At 42.1% G+C, this 13,205-nt stretch overlaps 1 protein-coding gene across 6 annotated transcripts in view; it reads left to right on the forward strand.

Moving 5' to 3' along the window:
• CACNA1C (calcium voltage-gated channel subunit alpha1 C) overlaps positions 1-13,205 on the forward strand; it is a 481,720-nt gene that overhangs the window by 358,034 nt on the left and 110,481 nt on the right. For all 6 annotated transcript variants that reach the window (XM_089671829.1, XM_089671831.1, XM_089671828.1 and 3 more), the window contains exons 21-27: positions 291-350; positions 2,586-2,692; positions 2,766-2,853; positions 4,236-4,343; positions 4,708-4,760; positions 5,090-5,236; positions 12,807-13,008. In XM_089671829.1, the coding sequence (XP_089527955.1) occupies positions 291-350; positions 2,586-2,692; positions 2,766-2,853; positions 4,236-4,343; positions 4,708-4,760; positions 5,090-5,236; positions 12,807-13,008 (765 nt within the window). The remainder of the gene's footprint in view (positions 1-290; positions 351-2,585; positions 2,693-2,765; positions 2,854-4,235; positions 4,344-4,707; positions 4,761-5,089; positions 5,237-12,806; positions 13,009-13,205) is intronic.

The following is a 13,205-nucleotide window of genomic DNA, read 5'->3' on the forward strand; positions in this document are numbered from 1 at the left end:
GAAGTGCAAAAAAAAATTAAGATTTTACAGGGTCTAACATTTTGCCTGGAGTTTCTCTTTAATGCAGTGAGTGTTTAAGTTCCTCCAACTCACCCTTTTTGTGTTTTTGCAGGTGCCCTATTATTTTGACATAGTTTTTACCACAATTTTCACCATAGAGATAGCCCTGAAGGTAACCCAGCTGGGGACTGCCTCTCCATCCTTGTCATCTGTTCTCTCCGACGCTAACACACATCTCGCTCCTTTACTTGTCTGCATATCCACTAACCACCTTCTGCTCTTTCTTTCAGATCCTAGGGAATGCCGACTATGTGTTCACTAGCATTTTCACTTTAGAAATCATCCTGAAGGTAAAAATTACATCAGCCAGTTCACTGGAGACCTGCACTGAGAAAAATTATGGCAGCCGCCGTCACCAGTCACCTTCTGGAATGCTAATTGCCTGGCTGTGGCTGAGAAATTGTTCTGGAGAGCAAGCTTGCAGCTATAGAAGCCACAACACCTGCATTCCTGTTCAGAGTTAAGACTCCAAAAGTACTGAAACCAGAGAATTAATATGACAGCCAGGCAACTAGCATTCTCAGAAGGGGAAGTCAGTAGCCTTCTCATTACTCTCAGCACAGATTTTCTTTAAAGCATCATAGTCACAAATATAATGTGCTAAATTGGCAAATAGTATTATAACACTATTAAAAAAGCTGCATGAATTTAAAAAAATAGCAACAAAAAAAAAGAAAGAGGAAAGTAGAGATTGCTGTTAGTTGAATCCCCAAATTTACTTTTTAGGTTGTTTGGGGGAGGGAGGGTATATAATGAAGCTCTCACATTTGCATCCTTTTGGTCTGTTAAATATGCCGATTCATGAATTTTGTTATATGTGTTCGAGTGCAAAAAACCTCTTGATCCTTCCAGAAATTTTTGTGAGCTGATACCTTCTTGTGTTTTCTTCCTCTGCTGCATTCTTCTCAGTTTCATTGTTTCCAACTTTCTCTGTGGACTGCAGAGAACACCTCCCCACTATGTTATGAAGATGCGGGGAGGGGGGGTGTTCTAAAGTCCTGTCCTAGGGACACTGCTGCTCCCACATTGATACAGTACTGTGAGCGAGTGTGTTACCCTAAGACAAGCTTGTTACTGGAAGGACCACCAGGTGAAAATAAAGGGGAAAAAAAGCCTGGAAAAAATAAAAAATTAATGCAGCCATCACGTCTAAGGATTAGTAAGCTGCAATATATTATATTTTGTTTGTGGCTTTAAATGCACTGTACGAAGCCTTCCTAGCCCTGGGATCATCGAGCTTTACTCAGCAAAACAGCCAAATGCACTTTCATAGTGCTGAACTGTAGCTCTTAGAGTTCAACTGGGAAGCTGGCAAGGGCATTAGAGAGAATGCTACAATGTAGGCTGTGCTCAGGTATCCCCCCAAAAAAGAGATGTTCATATATTAGACCAGTGGTGGTCAGCTTACTCAACATACTTGGTATAGATGACTTCAAGTGCAGTCCCTGATATAACTAAAAAGGTGCGCATAATATTCAAGGAATTTAATGCTATAGAAAGCAGACAGAGACTGCAAAAAAAGCAAAAAGAGACGGTTTGAGTAAATACCAAAAAACACCCATGGGCAGCACAATAAGTGTCAAAGGGCCACATGCCACCCCTGGCCATAGGTTGGGAACCAGGGTATTAGACCCTGAATTATCAGATGCGACACTCTCTAAACTGGCTTTGTGGTACCTGTGGCATGAGAGAGCAAAGAAATAGCCATGGAGTAAATCAACTCACCATGATCAGTCATGGTGCCTACTGACTTTTTATTTATTTGACATATTTGTGATGTGATGTGCATATTATAGCGAAGATAATCTTACCAATGCTAGAGCAGAGGAGGGTTAGATCCTTTGTCGGGTATTTATTGCTGTCTGCAGAGTTCCTGTCTTAGTTACATCCTATGTCTTAGTATTCAGGGTGTCACCAGGACAGTAAGTGAGCAGAAACTCTTTAACAGTGACACAGACAGCAATAATGGCACTTTATTTCAAAGCAGAACTAAAACTATTGATTTAACGGTTTCCCAAAACAGTTCCATTCAAGGCATGACATGAAAGATAACTGTCAAAAACAGAAACATGGATGGCAATATTAATCTTTACAGAAGTTCTAATTCTTCTCTATTTCATCAAATTTAAAAAGTCTAAAAGTATAGTTATGTACATAGAGGAAGCCATATATGCTCAATACATATGCTCTGCTTCCAACTTAGTAATACGGCACAGTGGCTGTGCTTTATTACTCCTGTCACCTCAGTGCACACCAGCTTAGACCCATGCTGGTTTCTTACATTGAATTCAATGGCTAGGTGACCTATCCTGTAATTGGTTTAGTTCAGTAGTCATTTAACAACATGCAGACACTAGAAAGTGCACTTGAAGAGACTGAGTATTCTAGTATCCCTAAACCATGTAGGAGACCTTATCAGGAAGGCATATTTGTATGTTCTCTTCTGCATGTTCCCTCCGTGCTGTGTCTCTTGTGATGTGACATCACAATGGCATACTGTGTCTCACCAGTGCCTCCTGTTTCAGATGACAGCTTACGGTGCATTCTTGCACAAGGGCTCCTTCTGCAGGAATTACTTCAACATCTTGGACCTGCTGGTGGTCAGCGTTTCGCTCATCTCCTTTGGCATACAGTGAGTATCCACCTGGAGGTAACAGCTGCTCTAATGCTCTGCTCAGTCGCTCACTCTTCCTTCTCCTGCCCAGGTCTAGCGCCATCAACGTGGTGAAGATTTTGAGGGTCCTCAGAGTTTTGCGACCACTCAGAGCCATTAACAGAGCCAAAGGACTCAAGGTAAGTGATGGGGACCTCCGTGGCTTTTTTCAGCAGATGGACAAACAAACAATAGTAAAAGATCATAGTTTTATTAGTGTATCTAAAACCAATAATTTTTTATTTTGTATGGATTAGAACCTCTGTCAAAATTGTTAGTGCTCTTGTGCCTACCGTAGAGATGAGCTTAGGCACGTTTTTGATGCTCTTCTGAACCCTTGGCCAAACCTACTAGGAAGCGGTCATTTTTAATGAGACAGTTGACTGTGTCCATGGCATCCCCCATCCTGTTGCTGCATTTTTATATACCACTTGTATAAATGCGGCTGCAGGGTGAGAAATAACCCCAGCGCAGATGATTGGCCCATTAAAATGACAGCTTCCTTGCAGACTTGGCTGATGGATTTGGTGAAGCACACCCTACTCATAAACATAGACACTACACATACACACAAGCATGCACATACACACAATCACACACCCTACACATACAAACACACACACTACACAAACACACACACTACATAAACACGCATGCACACAAGAACTCGTACTTCACATACACACAAAACAAAGATAAACTGATGAGGGTTTAACCCCTCCCTATCCTATCCAATGTAACATTTTGCTTTAGGTAGGGACCCTTGTAACTATGAGAGATTTCCTCCCTTACTGTTGTGTTTCCAGAATGGAAAACAGAGCAAACCAAAAGTCACAAAGATTGTAACCATTCTCTACTCTATCCAAAAATAGAAAAAAAAATTTGCATACACTTTAGAAGAGCTTTGTTCTATCACAAGAAAAGTTCACAGCGAAGGTTCCAACTTTTTTAGGATTATAGGAATTATACCATGAACACATACAGAATTGAATACTTTGAGATAACACTCAAACAAATCAAAAACAGGGCTTTTCATTGAATCGAGCTACAGATTGCTTTTGACTGGAGCTCATCTCTGTTACTGTATAGATGTCTACAGACACTCCCAGAGGAACACCTTCTAGGAAATGACCATTGTCAAGGTTGAAATTTTTTATAAAATAATAAACCTTATTTTTTATAGTGCCTATAAAGGTAGCTTCTCAAAGCTCTTTAGAAAGTCTTGTCCTCTGAGGGGCTATCTGCTGCTCCAGAGTTTTCATGGCACAAATATGCACTTTCAGCAAGTAAAGTCAGCCATTGCATTGTATTCTGTTATACACTGGTGATCATACACAGGAACAATTTGATTAATTAGTTTCACAAATTTTAATCATAAAAGTGTAATGCAAAGGTCTACTGGAGACTGTTAAAGATCCTTCATTTAGCTTTGTTGGTAAATTGTGATATTCTGGGGTATACAGTATAAAGTGTCTCTTTCGTGGATAAACATTTAATACTTTCTTTTTATGTCTGTACCCAGCATGTGGTCCAGTGTGTCTTCGTCGCCATTCGCACCATTGGAAACATTGTCATTGTCACCACTCTACTCCAGTTTATGTTTGCCTGCATTGGAGTACAGCTGTTCAAGGTAAGGTCAGAAAACATACACAAGCAGTCACAAATACACACAAGCAGAATCACACACACTACACATAAGAGTACAAACAAATGCACACCTTCACATATTGCATACACATATACGCAGGCACACACATATACTCAAGTGTGTAAACAATCTACATATACACACACACTATACACATACCCACAAGCACATAAACACACTACACATAACACAAGCACACACATACAAGCACATGCACACACTACACTAGTTTTGCACACACAGGCACACTCATACCACACAAACACACACCATATATATATATACACACACGTGTTGGATTGTGCTTTGTGTAGTTAGATATTTTTTCTTTTTTTTTATTTCTCAGGGCAAGTTGTACAGCTGTACAGACAGCTCGAAGATTACAGAAGCTGATTGCAAGTGCGTGCATTGTGTAACAATGGGTTTTATGTTATTACAGATTCACAACATTTGATCCCAATGAGTAAACAGAAAGGTCGATTTACCGTAATTGTTAACAGCAGCCCTGAAGTGACACTGTTCTGAGGGAACACATACAAGGCAACCTTAAAGTGAACCTGCTGGTCATGTTTAAAAGTTAAAAAGAAGTCGTACTTGAGAGCAGACATCACGCTCCCCTTTTCCTTTCCATAAGAAAGAATTAGAAAATATTTTTTTGACCTTGGTCTATAAAGATAGATCTGTTGTTGCTGCATACATTTGATATGCTTTTATATTGTGTCCTGCAGGGGGAAGTTCATCACCTACAAAGATGGTGATGTGTCACAGCCGATGATTCAGGAACGGAGCTGGGAAAACAGCAAGTTTGACTTTGATAACGTTCTGGCAGCAATGATGGCACTTTTCACCGTCTCCACCTTTGAAGGATGGCCGGAGTGAGTCCTTGAGATGAGGGGAGCTGCATGGGTTTAGAAGTGGAGCTTTCAGGAACAACTTAAAGGGAATCAGTCACAAAGTTTGGTCCATGTGTGTAGCATAGTGAAGTGCAGTTTCAAGAGGAAACTACTGTACCTTTTTCTGACTCAGTTCTGCAGTGAAGCTGAATAGGAACTGGTGTGCTTTCACTTAAGACTTCTCTCACAGGTCTTCTGCTCTGTGTCAGCTTGCATTTTAAAGCCCCCCTACAGCTCATTCCTTTTTTTTTAATTTTTTGTTTTTGAAGAATTATAGCCCCTGTCAGATTTTAATTGCCTTTTTTGTCCCAGATAGAGAGGTTTCACTTTACTTCCTGCTTCGGTGATACCCTGCATGTCAAGATGTGGCAGGGTGTCAACAAGAGAGGAAGTGATCTGATCTTCTCTAGCAATGACACAAACAACAATAATAGCAATTTATTTTAGAACAGTGGGCATGGGTTAGATCCTCTGCCATATTCTGATTGCTGCTTGTGTTCCTGTCAGGTACATTCCCCTTCCTTACTGTGTGGTTACTGGCATGGGAAGTGTGGAGAGATTTCCTCAATTAGAACATAGACCACAATTGAAACTCATTGTTTCTAACTATTCCCCATCCCATGTTGCTGTGTATAATTTGTACTTATATATGTACTTGTGGGAAACCATAATTGTACATTACCTATTCAAGCTCTACTATAGTCGCGTAGCTTAAGCCGGCCATAGATGGTTCAAACCTCGGCCGATCCATGCTGAACTGGATGAAATTCGAGCCATCTATGGACAGGCTGATTGTACCCAATTCAATTGTTGTATGACTTGGGTACAGCCAGCATGTCGGATTTTCCATGCGATTTTTTGCCAGCTCCTATAGCCGCTAGCAATAATCACTGTGTTCTCCCTCCAGGAACAGCTACCCCCACCCCCCTTCCCTGACAGGAGAACACAATAGCTGCATGGGAGGGATTTACAGTCGGTGTTGATGGGGAATCAAGCAATTTTCTCGTGGTTGCAGGAAAGAAAACAACTTTGTGTATGGCCTGCCTAAATTACTAAACACTTGTGACCATCTCAGTCTCTTAATGGGTCATTGCACTTAATATAGTCACTAAGGGATTTATTTACTAAAGTTGGAGAGTGAAAAATCAGGCTCACCCCTGCACAGAAACTGTGACAGACCCAACCAGGACAGGGGCTTTTGGAGGGGACTAGGGGCTAGCCTACTACCCACTGATTGTGGCCCATGGAGGAGACGGGTGATTTTGTCTGCTTCTTCTGGTCCCGGAAAAGATCTCAGTTCAGCCTCTGCTCACATAGAGAGAGCAGATCGGTCTCTAATGATGGATAATAACCTGATGAACGCTGAAAGAGAGGCTTGGATTAATTATCTGCATAAAGACAATAATATTTCCCTTCTGGAGTGGTTGAAAAGGTGTAATATTAATCTTGTACAGGGTAGTGGACAGAGGAATTATGGTGGCCCTCTTGTGGACTGGGTTGAAGAGGCTCCTCCACTTGGAACAGAAATATTTATCAACAACCTCCCTCAAGAAATCTGTGAAGATAAATTTCTACTTTTTGAAATTGTTGGACTATTGTATAAGTTTTGTCTTATGATGGACAGATTATACAAGTGAAAGCAGACACCTGATAAACAGCATGTGTAATGGACTTTGTGTGTTCAGGGTTGGGCTTGTTGCCGACCTGTCTGGGGTGGGCTCCCTGATTATTCAAAGCATTGACTGAGTGCCTGGCTGTTGATTAGCTTACTGTTAATTATATCAGTGTTAGCTGTTGGCTGTACTGTTTACCATTTGCATTGTTTAGGATAATGTGATCACCTCGTTATCTAATCAGTGTAGGATTTTTATACTTATGTATAATATTTGTTTTATTGTTAGTGTGGGAACTGCCCCTATTTTTGAAGTATATAAAACCTGTGTTCCTGTTATATGGTTGTTATATATAAAGTAGTTCCAGTTGTATCTGAGCTAGTGCCATCTAGTTCTTGGGTGGGATTCCCAGCTATAATACCTTAGTCCTGTGTCCCAGCAGTGAGGAAGCAGTTATCTGACGGAGTCACCCAATCAAGGTGACAGGCGTTCCATCACATTTAGTGGCAAGTGGTGGGATATGCTTCCTCCCTACTGCCCAGGACATACTGAAATTGAAGAGACGTGATCCGTCGGAAGCTCTGGATGAAAGCTCTCCAAGTGGAGTAAGACTATTATGGAAAGATTTTCCCTACATCTCTGGATATGTACTGGCTGCAGTTGGACTTGTGTATGCCATTCCTAGGAGAGCATCATGGGGAGGAATGGATGATGGAGCTGTATAGGCTGGTCCAGACAGAAATGGTGCTGGATGATGGTTATCAGGCGCTGCAATGGTATGCTACCCAAGTGTGTCCATGGCAGAAGAACTGCAATCCCATAGACAGCTATGACTACGGCGGCCCAGGATTGATATTTGAGACATTTCAGGAGGACCACATTTCGGTAGTGCAGTGGACTTTATAGTTACACAAGAATCGGAGCTGGAACAAGCATATAAAAGACTGTTCAATGAAGCTCAACAGTATGCCCCAGCACCCATGGATGTTATGGATTACGAGTTACCCACCGAAGTGCTGGCACTGGGCCCATGTGCTGCCAGCCCGTGTTCTGGATTTTCAGCAATTCCAGAGACTGGGGATTTAATGTATGTTTCTGCTGAGGAGGAACACCCCAATGAGCTTTCAGCAGAAGAGCTGGCATCAAAGCAGAGCAGTGCTGACCTCTGCCTACAACAATCAGTGACCCTGGAGGGTTTGTGCAAGGCCACTGAATTTTCATTTTGTATCCCAGCGGAAGAGTTGGCAACAGGGCAGAGTGCCACTGGCCTTGGTCCATCACCAACAGCGCTTCAGGAGCTCCAGGGAGCCAGGGAAGGCAGCCCTTCTTCCCAGCAGCAGGCCGATACAGTGGAACTCCTAACCCCAGCTGAAGCATTGGCAGTGGGGCAGAGTACCTCCAGTCTTTACCCATACAAAGTCCCAGCAGAAGTTCTGGCAACAGGACAGATGGTCCAAGACCTCTGCCCCACACCTGCAGCAGTTCTGGGGGAGCAGGAAGGAGAGGTGATCATCCTCCCTCCCCAGTGACAGATCCCCATTCTGGGAGAGGAGGTGGTCGTCCTCCCTCCCCAGCAGAAGTGTAGTGACTTGGCAGTGCCGGAAGTCATCCTCGCTCCACAGCGGGAGTCCGAGAGTCCAGGAGATGGAGCAACCGGCTCACCTTCCCAGCGGCAGATCCACAGTCTGGGAGAGGAAGTGGTAGTCCTCCCTCCCCAGCAGCAAGTCCAGTCTGGGAGAGGAGGTGGTTGTCTTTCCTCCCCAACAGTCAGCCAGAGTGGAGGAGGTGGGGTCCCCAGCAGAACCCCGCTGGCCTCTGTCCTGCACCTACCACGTCTTCACAGCTTCAGGGAGTTGGGGCAGTCGGCCCCTCTCCCCAGCAGCAGACAAAACCCCAGAATACCCCTGCTGAAGCTCTGACAGCCAGCCAGAGGGTCCACAATCTCTGCTCCACACCTACTAACGACAACTCTTCCATGCATCTAAAAATGGAGATTATGTGAACCAACAATGTGGGTTTACGCTACCCAACTAACACATGTCCAAACCAGGTGAAGGTCTGGGACTTGGTTAGTCGACTTTTGAGGGAGTAGAAATGTGACAGACCCAACCAGGACAGGAGCATTTGGAGGGGACTAGGGACTAATCTGCTACCCACTGATTATATCCCATGGAGGAGATTGGTGATTTTGTCTGCTTCTCCCGGTCAGAGCATGGAAAATAGCTCAGTTCAGCAAATGATCACATGGAGAGAGCAGATCAGTCTCCAATGATAGATAGTAACCTGATGAACGCTGAGAGCTAGGCTTGTATTAATTCTCTGCATAAAGACAATTACATTTCCCTTCTGGGGTGGTTGGAAAGGTGTAATATTAAACTTGTACAAGTTAATGGGCAGAGGAAATATGGTGGCCCTCCTGCAGACTGGGTTGAAGAGGCTCCTCCACTTGGGGCAGAAATATTTATCAACAATCTCACTCAAGAAATCTATGAAGATAAATTAATTCCACTTTTTTCAAACTGTTTGACTATTGTATGAGTTTTGTCTTATGATGGACACAAGTGATTATACTTATGCAAATGAAAGCAAACACCTGATAGACAGCATATGTTATGAACTTTGTGTATTCAGGGTTGGGCTTGATGCCGATCTGTCTGGGATGGGCTCCCTGATTAATCAAAGCATTGTTGCTGTTGGCTGTACTGTTTAGCATTTGCATTGTTTAGGATAATGTGTGCACCTTTTTAGCTTATAAGTGTATGATGTTTATCCTAATGTATAATATTTGTTTTATTGTTCATGTGGGGACTTCCCCTATTTCTGAAGTATATAAAAACCTGTGTTTCTGTTACATAGTTTTTATATATATAGTAGTTCAAGTTGTATCTGAGCTAGTGCGTCTAGTTCTTGGGTGCGATTCCCAGCTATAATACCTTAGTCCTGTGCCCCAGCAGTGAGGAAGCAGTTACCTGACGGAGTCACCCAATCAGGGTGACATGCGTTCCATCACATTTGGTGGCAAGTGGTGGGATATGCTTCCTCCCTACTGCCCAAGACATGCTGGAATTGAGAGACGCGATCCGTCAGAAGCTCTAGGTGAAATCTCTCCAAGTAGAGTAAGGCTATTATGGAAAGATTCTCCCGTATTTCTGAAGTATATAAAACGCTGTGTTCTTGTTCAATAAATTAGTTCCAGTTGCACCTGAGCTAGTGCTGTCTAGTTCTTGGTTACGTTGCCCAGCTATAATAAGCAGCAAGGAAGCAGTTATCTGATGGAATCACCCAATCGGGGTGACAGGCGTTTCATCATAGAAACCAATCAGCTTCTAACCTCAGCTTGGTCAATTAAGCTTTGGCAAAAAAAACATGGAAGCTGATTGGTTTCTATGCAGAAGTGAGCCTGATTTTGCACTCTCCAGCTTTAGTAAATAAACCCCCAAGTGACCTATCCTATAATGAATTTTATCTCAGAAATCATTTACCAAAGATGATATACAGTCCTGGCCAAAAATATTGTCACCCCTGCATTTCTGTCAGATAATGCACCTTCGCCCAGAAAATTGTTGCAATTACAAATGTTTAGGCATTCTCATGTTTATTTCTTTTGTTTGCATTGGTATGACAGAAAAAAGTGGATAAACTAAAAGCCAAATGCGACACATTCCACGCAAAACCCCAAAAATGGACTGGACAAAATATTGGCACCGTCACAAAACTGTAAGAAATAATTGCATTCCAAGTTTGTGATGCTCCTGTAATTTTGTAATTAAACTCAACTGTATCATTTCGCAGATCTTAATATTCCTGTGTCCACTGTGCACAACATTGTCAGGAAGTTTACAGCCCATGGCACTGTAGCAAATCTCCCTGGACGTGGACAAAGAGAAAAACTTAATAAAATTTTGCAATGAAGGATTGTTCGAATGGTGGATGAAGAACCCCGATCAACTTACAGACAAATTCAAGCGACCTTCAGGCACAGGGCACAACTGTGTCAGCTCGCACTATACACTGCAACCTGAAAAACGACGCTATGGTAGGAGACCCAGGAGAACCCCACTGCTGACACAGAAACATAAAAAAGCCAGATTGGAGTTTGCTAAAACTTACCTGAGGAAGCCAAAATCCTTTTGGGAGAATGTGCTGTGGACAGATGAAACAAAATTACAGCTTTTTGGTAAAGCCCATCATTCTACTGTTTTCAGAAAAAGCAATGAGGCCCTAAAGAAAAGAATACAGTCCCTACAGTCAAACATGGTGGAGGTTCACTGATGTTTTGGGGTTGCTTTGCTGTTTCAGGCACTGGATGTCTTGACCGTGTGCATGACATTATGATATCTGAAAACTACTAAATAATTCTGGGGTGTAATATAGGGCCCGATGTCAGAAAGTTGGGTCTCTGTCAAAGGTCATGGGTCAAGGGCAGGACAGTGAACCAAAGCACACTTAAAAAAGTACCCAGAAATGGTTCAAGACAAAGCGCTAGAGAGTACTGAACTGGCAAGCAATGAGTCTAGATATCATCCCATAGAGCACCTGTGGAAAGATCTCAAAAGAGCAGTTGAGTAAAGGAACCCTTCCAATCTAAGAGACCTGGAGCAGTTGACGAAAGAAGAGTGGTCCAAAATTCAAGTAGAGAGGAATGAGTAAGAAACTCATTGATGGTTACAGGAAGCGATTGATTTAAGTTATTTTTTCCAAAGGGTGTGCTACCAAATGTTAAATTGAGCTTGCCAATAATTTTGTCCAGTCCGTTTTTGGAGTTTTGCATGGAATGTGTCAGATTTGGCTTTTTGTTTCTCCACTTTTTTGTGTCATACCAATACAAACAAAAGAAATAAACATGAGAATGCCTAAACATTTGTAATTGCAACAGTTTTCTGGGCATTATCTGACAGAAATGCAGGGGTGCCAATATTTTTGGCCATTACTGTACATGCAGACACTTGAGGGAGCACGTTGTATATAGGAGGTAGAACAGGGTGTCAGTGGCACAGGAAGTAAGGGGAAACCTACCTAATGGCAACACCGGAAGTAAAAAAGCCTGATAGAGGTTATACTGTATATAGATATAATATTCTTGTTAATATTCTTCCTGCAATAATCCAAAGTATTTTAAGGATCTATAGAATTATGTATGTCACACATAATATGACAAGTTAATTGACGTGCACTGACATATTATTAGCTCGTGTGTGGGAACTGCTTTTTTGACAAGAATTAATATAAATAGTCGATTATCATTTTAAAAAAGGTCTTTTTTAATTATATTTAATGAATTTATTATAGTTATTACATATCACGAAACAGGGTCTAATGACTTTCCACATAATACAATTGTTTAATTGGAATTCATTGCAGCTTTTTTTGGGCCCTGCCAAATTCCATTCCAGTGGAAGGAAAAAAAAAAAAAAGGCAGATGGGTTTTGCATCGTCTCAAGATTTTTGGCACAGACGCAGATAACCAATTAGGTTGATGCGTCCAATAAACATCTGTTTCAATTTAAGATGAGACTACGTCAGAGTCTGCTAAATCGTTCATCGTAAATGACGTTGTTTTTTTTTTCTCCTATAAGTAATTTTTTAAAGGCTAGTAGATCTAAAATTATATTAGAAATGCAAAGTACATCTAAACCCAACATCAAAAATGTCATATATTGCAGCTTAATGGTCCTTAGATGTGTATTTGTTTTCTTTTTCGTCAGGATTTTTTCACCATTATGTTTACCTGTTGATCCTGCCAGTAACATGCTTCCTATTCTAAGGTGACAACACTCACACGCTGTACTGCATCTATGGAAGTGTTGTCACATTAGGCTTTGCTCCTGATTTGGCCTTCAAACACCTGTCCTCAAAAGGCACAGCGGGAGTGTTTATGTTAATACTAAGCAGAAGGAAGAGCTGTGACAGCAACTGTCTCTTGTCTTCTCCCACTCCAGGCTGCTGTACAGAGCCATTGACTCTCACACAGAGGATGTCGGCCCCATCTACAACCACCGTGTGGAGATTTCAATCTTCTTTATCATCTATATCATTATTATTGCATTCTTCATGATGAACATCTTCGTTGGTTTCGTCATTGTCACCTTCCAGGAACAAGGAGAGCAGGAGTATAAGAACTGTGAGCTTGACAAGAATCAGGTAAGGGGATGGGCTCCCAGAGGTGGACCCAAAGAGAAACAATTGTGAACTCATTAACCTGGAGATTTTACAGAGGCTAGTGCACTGTACAGGTGAAGCCTGCTCCATATTTCTTCTCCCCTCTGACCTTGATAGAATATGCAGGTGAAGTTGATTTTAATGACCTTCAGTAGCCTGAATACAGCACGGGGCTCAGG

Source organism: Staurois parvus, unplaced genomic scaffold (assembly GCF_062004578.1).
Source record: "Staurois parvus isolate SC_StPar_1 unplaced genomic scaffold, SC_StPar_1.0 ptg000114l, whole genome shotgun sequence".
NCBI classification, from domain to species: Eukaryota; Metazoa; Chordata; class Amphibia; order Anura; family Ranidae; genus Staurois; species Staurois parvus.